The sequence below is a fragment of the Bubalus bubalis genome, chromosome 8, assembly GCF_019923935.1.
Source record: "Bubalus bubalis isolate 160015118507 breed Murrah chromosome 8, NDDB_SH_1, whole genome shotgun sequence".
NCBI lineage: Eukaryota > Metazoa > Chordata > Mammalia > Artiodactyla > Bovidae > Bubalus > Bubalus bubalis.
This window is the reverse complement of record NC_059164.1, coordinates 116,822,487-116,839,499: the sequence shown is the minus strand read 5'-3', so window position 1 is coordinate 116,839,499 and position 17,013 is coordinate 116,822,487. Positions and strand designations below refer to the sequence as shown.

The window sequence follows — 17,013 nt, the reverse complement described above, 5'->3', positions numbered from 1 at the left end:
GGTTGGATGGCATCACCAACTCGACGGACATGGGGTTTGGGTGGACTCCGGGAGTTGGTGATGGACAGGGAGGCCCAGCGTGCTGCGGTTCATGGGGTCCCAAAAAGCCAGACACAACTGAGCAACTGAATGGAACTCACGCCCCAGAACTGAAGATTAAGTGCACCTAAAGCAGCCAAGATGATGCTACTCAGACCACTGATGGCCAAGTGACGATGGCTGTGAGGGACGGCTGCGCTGCTCCTGCACCCCCCCCCCCCCCCCGCTCTGTCTACAAATGCTTTCCTTCGCTGCTTCTGGGGCGGGCCGAGGAGGCGGCCTGTGGACAGATGTCCGCCACCCTCCCCACCCCAGCTGCCAGCACCTGAGGCAAAGCAAACTTGCCTTTCCACAAGCCTGGCCTGTTTACTGACTTCTGAGCGGCGAGCGGCCCGACCCCTCACACATGCATCTCCGTAACCAGAACACAACCCCGTCAAGCAGACACGTCATTCGCCACTTTTTACACGTGAAAACAACGAATCAAGATGTTAAATAACTGGCCCAAGATCACCCTGCTACCAAGTCAGAAACCAGATGAGTTGAGACAGTCTAGCGCCAGAGTCCAACTCCTACCTACTACACACAGACCACACAAAAATTAAATGCACTTCTCCACTGTTATCATAAAGCAGGATCCTTATAAAGAGGTACACAAAAGGGAAGAAATTTGTAAAATATGAAGCACTACCAAAACGACACCAGTGGTCACCAAAGACAAAGAGTTAACGGGAGTGAGTGGCCCAGATCGCCTCTTTTCAAGGGGGGAGCAGTAGTGCTCGCAGGCAGTAGAGGTACTTAGAAAGTGACAGGAGCACCGCAAGGATGCGGTGGCTTTCTGCGTCCCACTGCACAGCACCTGAGAGGCTTCGCCAGCGACCACTAGTTCAGGAAGACGATCAGATCCTTGGGAGCAGGTACATGTTTACTAACCGACAGCATTACACAGGAAACTTTTCAGGAAACAGGTATTTTGCAGGTAGTCATGGCTCAGATGGTAAAAATCTGCCTGCAGTGCAGGAGACCAGGGCTCGATCCCTGGGTCGGTACTCTTGCCTGGAGAATCCTGCGCACGGAGAAGCCTGGTGGGCTACAGTCCATGGGGTGGCAAAGAGTCAGGCGTGACTGAGTGACCGACACTTTCCTTCTCTTCACCTGGCTGCAGCCTTCCAAACTCAGAACTGTGAGAGGCAGCACTGCGCGGGCAGCCCCACGCGCCTCCCCACCCAGGCCGCCGCAGCAGCGCCCTCCCTGCCCGCTCCCGGCCCCAGAGGGGCTCCCAGCTCTGGCCCTTCTTCCATAGGCCTGGCCCATGAAGGTCTCAACAGAACGTCCCAAGGCGGAGGAGACGGCCGCTCCCCCTCACTTGCGCTGCTCCAGCACCACCCACTCTCGCCAGAGCAGCTCCGGCTGGATCCTGGGACATCACTGCTCCCGTGTGAGACCAGCTGCTACATTCTGGACACCTCATCGACTCTCCCTGCTTATTGAACACTACCCCGTTAATAAAAACCCTTCATCAAATGACCTTCAGTTAAAACCTTTTGAACATGCTCTTTCCTATGTGAATATACAGCCTGTTATACTTTCTGACTCTTTCTTCTCCCTAACTTTCAAAATTCACCCTCTATCACCCAGTACATGGAAGAGGTTATTTTATGCTTAAGCAATATCAAATAAAGAAACACACATGACACTGCACCTCCACATGCAAACATGCACTGAAGACGAGTAAAGAAACAAAGAGACTGCTCGTAAACCACATGGGACAAGAGCCATTCACGCTGAAAGGGCAAGGAAAATTAGAACCCTGTCTCACACTGTGACCAAAACCCAGCTCCATCATAGCAGAAAGCCAACTAATGTCATGACAGCCAAAATAAATTCCCACTGAACAAATACTGGGGCAATTCAAGCATTAATAAGAAAACAAGCATAATGGGTTATAAAAACGCACATGCAGTATTTAAATCTATGAATTCAAAATGGTTCAAAAACAAAACACCTCTGAAGATGCTAAGGAACTGACCCATTATTTTGAAAACTTAAAGAATCAAGCACTTACTCTATACCTCAAAAGAACCAAGTATAATTACAGAATTATCACAACAGAAAAGAGGAAGAGTGACAGAATGAGAGCATCGCCACCTGGACCATCTAACAGCTGGTAACAGGGCAACAAGAAGCTAACAGGACTGTGACTCCTGCTGGAAGAACAACACTGCAGAGCCCCTGACTTATGGGATATGCATCTTTTGCACTCAAATCAAACTATAAGAGAGAACACAGAAACATACCCACACGACACATGTGTATGTATCTGTAATATATATGAAAGTGTAAAAGTGTTAGTCACTCAGTCGTGTCTGACTCTTTGCGACCTTATGGCCTATAGCCTGCCAGGCTCCTCTGTCCATGGGATCCTCCAGGCAAGAATACCCTTCTCCATTCCATTCTCCAGGGGATCTTCCTGACCCAGGGATCGAACCCGGGTCTCCTGCATGGCAGGCAGATGCTTTACCGTCTGAGCCCCCAGGAAACTATATATACATGAGACAGACAGCGAAGTGTGAACACTAATAAGACACTCATATTAAGCGACTTAAGATAGAACTCTACTATGGCTATACTCGTAAATCGTTTATTTTTTAGAGAGACACAATCTGGTATGTTTTTGGATGAAATTATGCCTGTGATCATAGATAAACAACCGAGCTACATACTGACACTGCGGAAGCTGAAGGGCGGAACGCTACCTACACTGTACTAGTCTACTTCCATGTACACTTCAAATTCTAAGTTTAAAAAAAATCAATCAATCTCAGGTAGATTATATATGTAACTATTAAACACACACACACACTTCAAAACTTTCCTAGGAACATAGAGAATACAGAGTAGGGAAGAATTTCTTACCAACGTAAGGCAGAAAGCAGCTAGACTGACATCATGTACCTCCTGAAGAGATGCCCTCAGGAAGGCCACAGGGTCACCAAAAAGCGCTCCTGACCAAAAGCACATCCTGAGTCTAGTCCCAAGGAGACACCAGCAAACCCACACTGAGGGCTGGTCCACAGGGAAATGGTGCACCCTCTTCAAAAAAGTCAGAAGTCATTAAACACAAAGGCTTTACAAAGCCTTTACAGAAGTCTTTAAAGACAGAATTCTTCCAGATGAAGAAGCAAGGAGGAGAAAAAGAAACTCACTTTTGCTAAAAAGGACGTTATTTGGACAACTGACAAAACCGGGGTAACCACTGCAGATTTGGAAGTGGCATGGTACCTGCAAACTGCTGTCAAATCGTGCAGGCAAGAAAGTGTTCTGTGTGTGTGTGTGTCTGTGTGTGTGTGTGTGTGTGTGTAAAATGAGTGAGAGGAAGATAACATAAAAATGACGCAAAGCAACTCTAAGTCTGATCGAGGAGGCCTTGCAAGAATTTCTGTGTTACTTTCACATCTTCCTATAAGTTTGAAAATGATTTCCAAATATATTTTTCCATCTTTACTAGTCGTCAGAAATATATAAAACTAAATTACAAGATACCCGGCTTCTCTGGTGGCTCAGTGGTAAAGAATCCACCTAAGAGAGGGGAACAGGTTCAATCCCTGGTCCAGGAAGATCCCACACGCTGCAGAGCTGCCAAGCCCAAGCACCACAACTATTGAGCCTGTGCCCTGGGGCCCAGGAGCAGCAACCACGAGCCCAGGTGACAGTTACTGAGGTCCACACACCGAGAGCCCGTGCTCGGCAACAAGAGAAGCCATCGCAACGAGAAGCCGCACGCCGCAACTGCAGAGCAGTCCTTGCAGCGATGCAGCATGTGGAGGAACTCTGCTGTTACTGTTGTTGCGGGCACAGAATTACTCCAAATAGCTCCGAGTGCCCACCAACTCAACATCGTCACTGTATAAAGACAAAGACAGCTCCACCGGCAGCCCGCCAGGGGAGCTCCGCACAACGCCTTCCGCCTGGAACGCCCACCCCTGCCCTTCTTTAGCCCAGTCAGGCAGACCTACTCAGGAAAGCGCATCGGCGGCTAACAGTGTTCTCAGGAAAGAGCTCTGCCCGGCCTAGCGGCAGAAGGAGATGAGCCAGCAAGGGCCCTGCATGTAACCAGGGGGGTCCGCACCTGTCCCAGTCCTCGTCCGCAGCTCTTCTCCTCCAGGACCGCTCCGCACCCGGCTTATCAAACTGGTCAAAGTCATCATCTGTGAGGGAGAGGCCATGAGTCAGTCTTACTCAATTTAAACAGACACGTTATATACTGAAACCATTTGTTTCTTTTAAGGATTCCCAATAGGACATTTTAAAATATTAAACAATTACAAATGTTGTTTGTTTGTTGTTTAGTCACTAAGCCAGGTCCATGGACTATAGCCCACCAGGCTCCCCTGTCCATGTGATTTCCCAGGCAATAATATCGGAGTGAGTTGCCATTTCCTTCTCCAGGGGATCTTCCCAACCCAGAAATCAAACCCACGTCTCCTGCATTGGCAGGCAGATTCTTTACCACTGAACCAACAGGGAAGCCCATAAATGCTTTAGCCATTTTTATTAATTAAAATATTTTAAACTACACATCTACCTAGAGAAAATCAATTTATTGAACATTCTCAGGCATGAAAGCTCGCTGATAGCACAGTTAGAGGGGTGCACCTGACCCCTGCATTGCTCAAGGGTCAACTGTAATAATAAAGCTAAAAATCAATCCTAGAAGAAAACTGAAAATTCACAAGTACATGGAAATTAAACAACACACTTCACCAACCAATAGGTCAAAGAAGAAATAAGAACCAGGGAAATAAGAATATACTTTGAAGAAAGTGAACACAAAATACAACAGGATGCAGCAACAGCAGTACATGGAAAGAACTTTACTGCCTACGCTAACAAAGAAAGATCTCAAATCAACAGCCTTACTTTAAGTCCTGAGGAACTAGACAAAGAAGAGGAAATTAAACCAAAGATTGCAAAAGAAAATAAAGATTAGAGCAGAGGCACATGAAACAGACTAGAAAAACAAAACATATATGTATAAATTATTTTTAAAAAATTAGCATATAGAACTCAACAGTATATTAAAAGGATACCCTACATCACAATCACATGGATTTATCCCAGGAATGAAGGGTTCATTTAACATTCAAAAATCAGTACTTTTTAAAAATCAATGTAATAGATCATATTACAAAGTAGAAAATTACATTATCATCTCAACATAAGGAGGAAAATCAATTTAAAAGTTAATCAAAACCGAATATCCACATTCCTAAAAACTCTGAACAAATTAAGTATAGAAGGGACTTTCCCCAACCTGATCAAAGGGCATCTGTATAGAAAAACCACAGCAACCACCCCAAGTAAGGATGGTCAATGCTTTCCTCTAGAATCAGGAACAAGACTGGGGCTGTGACTTCTAACACTGCAACTCAGCACTGTAATCCAAGTTCTACCTAGTGCGACCACACAAGGAAAAACAAAAGGAGCTCAGATTGAAAAGGAAGAAGTAAAAAACCACCGTTCTTCACAGCAAACATCATCAGCTATGTAGGAAATCACATGGGATCTATAGGAAAAAGTACGAAAACCAGTAAGTGAACTGAATTAGGCTGCAAAATATGAGATCAGTTTTAAAGAGTCAACAATTTTTTTTTTTACATACAAGGAATGAGCAATTGGAAATTAAAAAACAAATCCTCACAGTAACATAAAAATAGGAAATACATACTAGGGATAACCATAATATAAAAAAACGAGAAAGACCTGTAAATTAAGGACTATGAAACACTGCTGAAACTAAATACCTAAAGTGCAAAATCACCATAATTCCCCAAAGGAGACGAGAATGATTGCAAACGTGGGCAACCTTGTGCTTGAACAAAAGCACAATAAGCAAAGAAAAGAAAAAAAAAAAAAACACCTGATAAAGCAGAAAACAAAGACATACTTTCTTTCCACTTGGATTATGGAATGCAAAACCAGATAAAAAAAGAACCCTAACTCAAAACCCTAAGAAACCAACCAAGACCTTGAACTCTGCGCACCTGTTCTTTCTCTCCTCACACTTCCTGCATCATTTCCCTCCTGCTCTCCTTTAGAATGCAGACAAGTCCTTTCTAAGTTCCTGTTTGTCATACTGTGTAGAACCAAGAAAACAAAATGTGTCCACACTAGTCCATAGTGTTACAGGAAGAAAGCACAACACTGGATTCCAAGGGGAAGAGTGGTCTTTATCTTGAAATCTAGAAACCCCAAGGCCAAAGGTTACACTAGACATACATGTTATTGAGGGAATCAGTGTTCCCAATCAGCAAGACTAGAAACAGTTACTGGAATTTTTACAATTTTCAATTACACAGCAATTAGCAATTAGCAATTCTGTAATGAACACAAATCTTCTACTTAGCATTCTTATTATTTCCTCATCTTTTCCAGGAACCTGGAATTTAAGATTAGAAACTTTATACAATACTAGTCTGGAACAGGGTTCTACCAACTGTCTAATCCAAGAATCAGCAAACTACAGCCCCCCCGATACGTAGGTTCTGCTACCTGTTTTAGTCCAAATTTAGCTACTGCCCGATTTCTGTAAATACGCTTTTACTGGAACACTATATGCTAATTCAGTTACACACTGTCTACAGCTCTCAAGCTACACGCGCAGAGCAGAGAATTGCAACAGAAGCCCTGTGACCTGCAAAATCTACAATATTTACCATTTGGCCCTTTACAGAGTCCTCCTGTCTTTGCTCTAGTCCAAAGGTTCTCAACCTTCTTTTTTGCCTCGACACCATTCTCATGTATACACCTCATATTCTGAATCACTGACTCAAAATTCCGTACTTTATAGGTGAGGAAATCCAGACCCTTTATTTAAACACTATTTATTTAAACTTTATAGTAATGAGAAAAAAGAATCAAACTAACATTCAAGAACCTTCAAAGTAAGCATATTTGTCCTACAAAATAACTCAAATTCTGAGTAACCACCAGGCAAATTTTCAGAAAGAGCCCATACATTATGTTGCTTGAAAAATAATTTGTAGTCTTGTTTTAAAACTCTCTTATTTGCATGGGACCCTGGACAGGTTTCCCTAAAATAAACTCTGTACTTTGCTTCCGAAGCGTGGTACACACTGACCATTTGTTTGCCTGTCTTACAACTCAATCTTCTCTTCCTGTGTTTGGGAATCAATCAGAGACCTGAAAGAAGACAGGGCTCTGCCTTCTGATATGCAAGTCATAAAAGCTAGACTCTTGGGTCCTCTGTTAGCCTGAGGAACCTGGGAAAGGAAAATGGTCTGAGCTCAGCCAATTGAACATTCCCATCATGACTTAGAATCTAGAGGAAACAATGCCCCACTTCTTTTCCCAAGAATCTAGACCCTCTTTCTAAAAGTGAAACCTTCTAAAATGCTAATGGTTAGTTGCTAACTTCGTGAAGTGTAAGGAAGAAATGTCACAGAAAGGGAGAAAGTCCTTCCAGCAACTGCTGCTCTTCCTTCCACAGAGAGAAGCCACAGCTATGCTGAGACTGTGGTCCCCATCACTCTACACAACAGGGCAGACAACGCAAGAAATACAGTTCCCAGAGCCTCCTTCCCTGTGCGCTTCTGAGTTAGAGAACGCAAGGCAAGGCAGTCACAGGAAGTCTGAGTCACAATTATCTCAGTTACTCTCATGAGACAGGCACAGGACGGACAGACAGACACACACACACACCCCCTCACAGATATGAGGTTCTCATAAGTCAGAACGGGCTACTGCAAACCACGCGTGGCCCTGGGCTGGCAGGGGCTGTGGCAGTCAGAGGGGGCCTCTTGAGGCACAACACCATCGGAAGTCAGCGCCCAGTGCAGCAGGCTGAGACTGGCCACTGGTGCTTCCACAAGAGTCTTCAGCTCCAACAGCCTCCAGATGAACTCTGAACCATCAGGCTCTGGTCCTCAGGCTAAGTGCTCCTGACCACCAAGGGTGGATGATGCTGTTCAGCCGCTCAGTCATGCCAGACTCTTTGCGACCCCACGGACTCCCCTGCCAGGAGTCCATGAGCACACCAGGCTCCCCTGTCCTTCACTACCTCCAAGAGTTTGCTCTAACTCATGTCCATTGAGTCGGTGATGCTATCCAAGGGTTGTAGAAGCCTCTAACTGCTGTATTAAAACCCTTCATACTTGGAGTGCAAAGCATGGCTTCCTTCCTAACTGAAATAAGACTAATAATAAAACTTCAAATAAGTCTAGCACTACTGAAGCACTGAAGAGAAGCTTCACTGTACGTCAACAAGCTAGCTATATTCATTTTCTCATTTAATCCAGCCCCACATTCTCCTTTTACAGATGTGAAAACTAAGACTAACCAAAAATTAGTAAACAGCAAAATCAGATTTAAATTCAGATCTACCAAACACTAAGTATAATGCTCTTGAGTTTATTTAGGAAGCAACTATAGTAACTATTGGGCTTCCCTAATAGCTCAGTTGGTAAAGAATCCGCCTGTAATGCAGGAGACCCCGGTTTAATTCCTGGGTTGGGAAGATTCTCTGGAGAAAGGATAGGCTACCCACTCCAGTATTCTTGGGTTTCCCTGTGGCTCAGCTGGTAAAGAATCCGCCTGCAATGTGGAAGACCTGGGTTTGATTCCTGGGTTGGGGATCCCCTGGAGAAGGGAAAGGCTACCCACTCCAGTAGTCTGGCCTGGAGAATTCCATGGACTGTATAGTCCTACAGTCCATGGAGTTGTAAAGAGTCAGACATGATTAAGCGACTTTCACTTCACATAGTAACAAACCCTCTGATACATAAAAATATTAAAGGGTAGCTAGCCATAACTTCCTCAGTCTTTAGGTAGAAAGATCACTAATCCATGGAACCTACAAAATCATGAAGGCAGAATCAACTATTAACCTGCAGGCTGGAATCCTGTAGCCTATAAGGACATGCTCTCTTTGAATTATGTTGTCTTTTTTTTTTTTTAATCAACTTGATTCTCAACATTTTTAAAATGTAACTATATGTAACTACCAGAGTTACAGCTTCTCTCAAAAAAACAAAAAAATCTTATCAAAAGATCTGGAAAGTAGACCCACACTTTGGTGTAGCTAAATCAGTGAAGATATGCGGCACCCAGCCAAACAGGAACAACATTCCTGCTTCCATAAGAAAAGGAACTGAGGAGGAAGTGGCAGCCAGAGCCTGTGCAGAAGCCCCGCCAACAGCCGCGAGCCTGCCCGGGGCCCAGACCGCCCTGACGCCTGATATTCCACAGCCTGAGCTGCCCAGCTCTTTCTGAGTCTGTGAACTGCCAAAGCACCTATCCTTCCAAACGATTCTCAATGAACTGCTTCATCATGCTCGTGCTTTGTATATAAACAAAGCATCAAAATTCAATAACAAGGATTTCAGAAAGTGAGCACAGAGAAAAAGAGAGTAAAACAGTACCCCAAGATAATTTCCCAGAACCGAAGGACACACATTTCCAGACCAAAGTATCCACCAAATGCAGTACAAGAAACATAAGACGACCTATGCTAATGAATTCTGTAACAATGAGGAGGAACTGTGAAAACCTTCCTGGAAGAGAAAAAAGGTCACACAAATGATGAAGAATCAGAATGTCATAAGACTTCTCAAGAGCAGACCTGGAAGCCAGAAAACAACACAGCAGTACCACCAAAACTCTGAGGAAAAGGGATCTAAGTCACAGCTAGACTTGAAGACTCGACCCTATCAGTCAAGTTTGAAAATAAGACTTCATTTTCTTGCGTGGGTTTTCAAAAAATTTACCTTCAACACACCCACTCTTAGGAAGCTGAAACCTTTAACTCTATAATTTGTTATACTGAAAATATAAACATAAAAAATAATTTTTCCAGAAAAAATGATCAGAATTGACCCGTGGATTTAAAAAAGTTAAACAGACCAATAATAAAAAGAAGAAACCAAAAATTAAACAGGCAACAGACCCAAATGGCTTTGCAGACAAGAGTTCTTTCAGCATTTAACAAAGAGATTTTTACAATATCCAGAAAATTTCACAACTCATTCGAGGCAGTTAGCCTATCTTATAAAAACACAGAAGAGCACAAAGAAAACTATAAGCCAATCTCTCTTATGATCAGACAGTCCTAAAATGAAAAGCAACCGAACACCAAAAAGAACAAAACCTGAAGAACCAGAAGACTGTGAACCCAAGAATGTGTGGCTGATTCAGCACTGGACATCTATCGATACATTACAATAAGGTATTAAACAAGGGGCCTCACGGGACTTCCCTGTGGTCCAGTGGCTAAGACAGCCCACTCCCAGTGCACGATTAGATCCGCAGTCAGGAAACTAGATCCCACATGTCATTGCTTTCTGACTCTCGTAATCCCACAGATCGCAGCCTGCCAGGCTCCTCTGTCCATGGATTTTCCAAGCAACAATACTGGAGTGGCCTGCCATTTCCTTCTTCAGGGGATCTTCCCAACCCAGGGATGGAACTTGCATCTCCTGCTTGGCAGGTGGATGGAGTCTTTACCACTGGCCACCTGGGACACTAGATCCCACACGCTGCAACTGAAATCCCACACGCCACGATGAATATCCAAAATCCACGTGCCGCAACTAAAACCTGGGGCAGCCAGATAAATAAACAGAAACAAAGAATAAAAAGAAGGGACCTCATGATCACTATGCGGAAAAAGCATTTGATAAAATCAAAACACTAATTCAAAATACAAACTTTTTTACCTAAACAAACAATAACTATCAGAAACCTACAGCAAGCACCATACACACTGGTAAAACATTAAACAAACATTCGTTAAAACTCCTAACAAGATGGCAAGATAAAGATACCTGTCATCAGCCCACTACCAAACATTCTATAGAAGGACTTGACAATGAAAACTTCTAGAACAAAAAGTACAAGAAGAAGAAATGAGACATAAATACTGAAATAGAGGAGACTGCAGATACAACAGTCTGAAAATCTAAAGCATCAAATATTAAAACAAAATTCCAGTAAGCCAGTTATATATAATGACAAAAAAAGAAAATAGTTTTTCTATGGTAAATCAGCAAAAAATTCCAGAATACTGTATGATAAAAAAAATTGTACCATCCACAACAACAAATACAAAATATCTAGGAATAACACTAACAAGAAATATAGAACTACATAAAGAAAATCTTACAAAGGTAAGTTCATTTGTTGTTCGGTTGTTAAGTCTCATTCAACTCTGCGATCCCATGGACCGCAGCATACCACGTTTCCTGTTCTTCACCATCTCCCGGAGTTTATGGACACTCATGTCCATTGGATCCATGATGCCATCCAGCCATTTCATCCTCTGTCACCCTCTTCTCCTGCCCTCAATCTCTCCCAGCATCAGGGTCTTTTCCAATGAGTCGGCTCTTCACATCAGGTGGCCAAAGTATTGGAACTTCAGCATCAGTCCTTCCAATGAATATTCAGCGTTGATTTCCTTTAGGATGGACTGGTTGGATCTCCTTGCAGTCCAAGGGACTCTCAAGAGTCTTCTCTAACACCACAGTTCAAAGGCATCAATTCTTTAGCACTCAGCTTTCTTTATGGTCCAACTCTCACATCCGTACATGACTTCTGAAAAAACCATAGCTTTGACTAGACAGATGGCAGAGATCCTTTCTCCTCTGGAAGTTACCTTAGTAAAACTGTTTTCGTATCTGCCATCTCTTCTATTCCAATATTTATATAACCCAACCTCTGAGATCAGTGTTCAGCATGGAGGAAATACTCAAAAATGTGGTAGATGACTGATGGACAAAAATGAGCTTGACAGTGAGACATTCTTATTGCTGGATGAAAAAAATACATATTGTAAAAATATCCATCGTCCCCAAGTTGCATTGTGTGTGTGCTAATCGTGTCTGATTCTTGGCAACCCCATGTACTGTAGCCCACCAGGCTCCTCTATCCATGGAATTCTCCAGGCAAGAATACTGGAGGGGGGTGTCATTTCCTCCTCCAGAGGATCTTCCTGACCCAGGGATCAAACTCATGTCTTTTGCATTTCCTGCATTGGCAAGTGGATTCTTTAACACCTTGGAAACCCCAATTGCATTAATAAACTCAATGCAACGTCAAAGAATTTCAGAATTCTTTATAGAATGTGACAATTCTGAAGTTTATTTTTTTTTTTAATGCAGAGCTAATCAAGAAATTTCTGAAAAAAATTCTATAATGTATATAGACAAACACACACTATGAAACAGTAATTTTCTAAAATTATGAGAATTTAAATACATCACAAAATGGAAAAGAAAGAATTCAGTAAGGAAAGCTATGACAAATCTAGTGTATTAAAAAGCAGAAACATCACTTGGTTGACAAAGGTCCATATAGTCAGAACTATGGTTTTTCCAGTAGTCATGTACAGATGTGAGAGCTGGACCACAAAGAAGGATGATCACCAAAGAATTGATGCTTTTGAACCATGGTGCTAGAGGTGAGTCTTGAGAATCCTTTGGACTGCAAGAATATCAAACCAGTCAATCCTAAAGAACATCAACCCTGAATATTCACTGAAGGACTGATACTGATGCTGTAATACTCTGGCTATCTGAGGCGAACAGCCAACTCACTGGAAAAGACCTTGATGCTGGGAAAGAATGAAGGCAGAAGGAGAAGGGGGCGGCAGAGGATGAGATGGTTGGATGGCATCACTGACTCAATGGACATCAATTTGCGCAAACTCCAGGAGATAGTGAAGGTCAGGGGAGCCTGATGTGCTGCAGTCCATGGGATCACAAAGAGTCGGACATGACTTGGTTACAGAACAACAAAAGAAAGAATGAGAATTTAAATATATCATAAAATAGAAAAGAAATAATTCAATAAATTGTATTAAAACTGTTAGAAGCCCTAAAATCACACACAAAATACATCCAAAATAAAATTCCATGTGGAATAAAAGCTAAACATAAAAAAGCACAGACATAAAATGTTAAAAGCACAGGGGAACTCTTGGCATGGGGATAACGTTAGGAAAAAAATTTTACAAAAACAAGTGACAGGAAAAAAAATCTGAACAAGAAGATACATATATAAATGAATCACTTTGCTATAAACCAGAAACTAACACAACTTTGTAAATCAACTAGACGTCAATATAAAAAAAATTTTGGCGGGAGGGGGGAAGAGGGGGTCACCATTCCCTGGTGACCTAGTAGTTATGATTCTAGCCTTTAACTACCTTGACCTCAGGTTACCCCAGTCAGGTAACTGAGATCACACAAGCCATGAGAAGAAGCCAAAAAAAAAATTAAAGTGACATTTTTCACAAGGTAAAATTTTAAAGCTTCCATAATCAAAAGCTTAAAAAAACAAAAGGAATTGGCAACCCACTCCAGTATTCTTGGTGGGAAAATCCCACGGGCAGAGGAACCTGGTAGGCTACAGACCATGAGGTGGCAGAGAGTTGGACACAACTGAGCAACTTCACTTTCACTTTTCATAGGGCAAGCAAAATAAAAAAAAAGTCTATAATCCTAACATAATACACAAAGAGTTCTTTAAAATGATAAGTCAACCACTCAATAAAAAAGACAAATTATATAAACAATTCACAGAAAAATAAATATAATACATGAAAAGATGATTAATTTCAACAGATCTGGGAAATACAAATTACAACACTGAGGCTATTTTCCTGCCTTTTACAAAGATTCTCAAAGCATGGGGCAACTGTCCTTTCATACAGTACCGTTGGAAAGATAAAGTGGTACCAGCTTTTTTGAGGATAACTTGAAAATGCTACCAAAATTTAAAATATATGCAGCTTATTTCCACTTCGGGAGTTATCAAACCTCCAGAAATATTTGCTTCAGCACACCACAATTGTGTCTGTAGATGTTTAGTGCAGAATCTTCCACAGTAGTGAAAAAGGACATATAACTGAAATGTCCATCAATATGATATCATTAATCAATAAATGGTGGAACCACATAACTCTCACCTACTAACACAGGAGAGATTGCCAAGACCTACTATTAAGTGAACAAAGCTAATTGGGGAACACTACATGACTCCATTCATACCATAAAAGGCCACACTGCTGTAAATGTGCAACTTACAAATGCACAGAAAGGGGTAGCTGCCAAGTATTTACTGAACATATACTACATGCCAGGAACCTGGAATACACAGCAGGTGTAACAGGCAGCATTACTGTCCTCAAGGGGCTTGCAGGCTACTGGGGAAGAGAGAGTAAAAAAAGAAGCGATCAGGTAACCAAATACAATCACAAACCCCACAAATGTTCGAGAAACAAGGTTGCCACAGAATAAGAAACAAGGTTGCAACAGAATAAAGATATCTGAGGGAGGCACATAAGCCAGAGATGGACATACTTGAGACACAAAGAAGAATGCTCAAGGAAGGCCTCCAGGAGCCTGAGACCTAGGGGATGAGGAGCTGGCTGACAGGAGCTGGCTGAGGCTGGGGGCTGAGCCATGCACGACTCAAACAAACCTTGGTAAGCAGCCTGGCTTTAGTCTAAGAACAATGGGAGAACAGATGTGCATGACAAAATGGAAGGGAAAACTCCAAATCATCAAGGATGAAGCCTAATCCTCTAAAATGGCAATTCTCAAAAACTTTCTGGATTCAAACTTATTAGAGGACATCAACCAGCTTTTATGTCAATTGCATTCATTGGTATTTGCCATTTTCGAAACTTGAAAAAACATGCAAGCACACACTACATTAGCCATCAGTACGATAACGTCTTCACGTGTGATGCATACAGCCTCTGGAGAACTCGCCTGCAGTCACGTGAAACAGTGAAACATGCCAGGCTACATTAGTATTACTAATGAGAACAGTTCTGACCCAGGAGTATCCAGACTACCTACCTCTTGAAAATGATACAAAACTCCAGCAAGTAAACAATAACTAAAGCAAATATTTTCAAACTCTAACTAGAAAGCCTCGGGGGGGAGGGGGAACCACGTGACAGAAAAAAGGCATGCACCAAATCATATTGCCTGAAGTCACATTTCAGTGCTGGTCTCTTAAGTTTTTCTGTTTTGCCATAGGAACTCTTTGATACTTTGGCCAAAATTCCTAGACAGGGTCGCTACAATGTAGTCTTAAATCAGCATTATTACTGAAGAGTATATAGCAGAATGGCCTAACGTTTCAATAATGAGAACTCCGCCCGAATGCGGGTGGTGTTCACCCTTTTCCACCTAAGGGTCCCCTTTATCAGAGTTTCCGAACAATCAGAAAACTCACTTCCAAGTGTTTTACTCATATTAAAAACAAACAAAAAACCTCAGTCAACAAAAATGTGATTTCAAGCAGAAAATGATTTTGCCTGAAAAAATCAGGTACGGTGTGAGTTAGGTGCTCGGTCAAACTTGTCTACGTTTGGAAGACAAGACAAAAAACTGCCGTTTCTGCCCCAGTTCCACCCTCTGCAAGACGCTGACAAGCAAGCACTAATGGGTCCGGATTCAGACAACTGAGGAGTTCAGGGAAATTAGAGCAGTCGCGGGAGGTTCTTTTTTCAGACTCCTTACTCTCTGAAATGCCCCGCAAACGCCTTCCCTCAGGTCCGTGCGCCTCAGCCAGGTCCAGTAAGGGGCTGGAAACCACGCCGAGCCCTCCCGAACGACCCCAGCGGGGCCGCGACCCTCCCCGAGTGCGCCCGGCGGCGGGCGCTGTCCCCCCGCGCAGGCCGCCCGCCGCCTCAAGACAAGGACACCCGAGACCCCGACCCCCCGAGCCTCCCGGGGGCACTACGACGGCCGGGAGGGGCCCGCCGCCGCCTCCCGCGCGCGGCCGTTCATTTACCTCCGGCGCCCGCTGCTCCGCCCGCTCCCAGGGCGGCCGCCATGGTGCTCGCTGGGCCCGGCCTTCAGCCTCGCCCCACCAAGCCAGCTGGGGGGTGCCGCCGGGCCAGCCGGGGCCCGGGGACGCGCGGCGGGGGGCGGGGAGGACGGGGGACGGGGGCGGCCGGCCGGGCCTGGGTGCCGGAGGCGGCGCGGCCAGCGGGTGGGGGCCCTCCGGCCTGCTCCTCCGCAGGAAGAAAACAACAAACTATCGCAACATGGCGGACGGCTCGCCTGCCGCCGCGGTGCACGCCGGGATGATGGCGGCCGGGAGGCGCCGGCGCGGGCCCTTCCCGCCGGCTGCGGCGGCTCCTGGCCGCCCCCGGGGAAACGGAGGCCGAAGGTGGAAGGCAAACTCGCAAGCGGCCGCCTCGCTGGGCTTCCAGACAGCCCAGTGTTGAACGCGGGGGCCGGGGCGGTTGCCGGCCGTAGCGCGGCCCGAGCTCTGTCGTAAGGCGTTTTGCAGCAGTTGGCGCCGAGCTTTACGCCTGGCGGAAGTCCCGTTGGAAGTGGGAGAGGCCCCGCGCCCCGCTACGGGGCGGCAGCCGGGTTTCTGTGTTCGGACTGTGAGGCGCGGGCTGGGGGCGGAGTCACGGCGCTAGGGGCCGACGCGTGGGGCTAGGGCGCCTGCGGCGGGCGGGGCGGCGCCCGGCTGGCGCTCTGCGGACTGCGGGGCGGCGGCAGGTTCGCCGAGCGGGTGGGCCTTGAGACTGTTACACTGCGCTGAACGAGTGCGCGAGAGGAGCGGGAAGGGTTGAGAGCGTGGTGCTAACGAGCGACAGAGAGGGCATCAGGGTGCGGAGGAGGCTGAGGGCTGCTGGGGAGGAGGCGTCTGAAGACCACTTCTCACTCGGCGGGTGGATGGGGTGAATGTAGCTAGGCCTTTAAGTACAGACGAGCTACGGACGTTGGTGGAAGAACAAGGAATGTGAGAAATATGCGGAAAGAAAAGGGTCATTTTAGGTAGGAAGAGAAGGCCGAACATAGGCGCAGAGATGCCAAAGGACTTCATATGAATCCTCAAGCAGTACTCGTGGACGCTCTTAGGAGAAAAGAATGCTTTATGGTGGAAAAGCCTAGAAAACTCCGCCTTAACTGATGATAGTAAACGTTT

The 17,013-nt window shown here is 44.8% G+C and overlaps 1 protein-coding gene across 12 annotated transcripts in view; it reads right to left on the bottom strand.

Annotated features, from left to right (window-relative positions):
- The window catches only part of RBM33 (RNA binding motif protein 33), a 110,613-nt gene extending 94,182 nt beyond the window's left edge, over positions 1 to 16,431 (bottom strand). For 4 of the 12 annotated variants that reach the window (XM_045166494.1, XM_045166497.1, XM_045166498.1 and 1 more), the window contains exons 1-2: positions 15,862 to 16,431; positions 4,169 to 4,247 (exon numbers count right to left, since the gene is read on the bottom strand). In XM_045166494.1, coding sequence (XP_045022429.1) covers positions 4,169 to 4,247; positions 15,862 to 15,904 — 122 coding nt within the window. In that variant the 5' untranslated portion in view covers positions 15,905 to 16,431. The remainder of the gene's footprint in view (positions 1 to 4,168; positions 4,248 to 15,861) is intronic. The other 8 variants (XM_045166496.1, XM_045166505.1, XM_045166504.1 and 5 more) reach the window with 5 other exon arrangements.
- Positions 16,432 to 17,013: the final 582 nt, after the last annotated feature.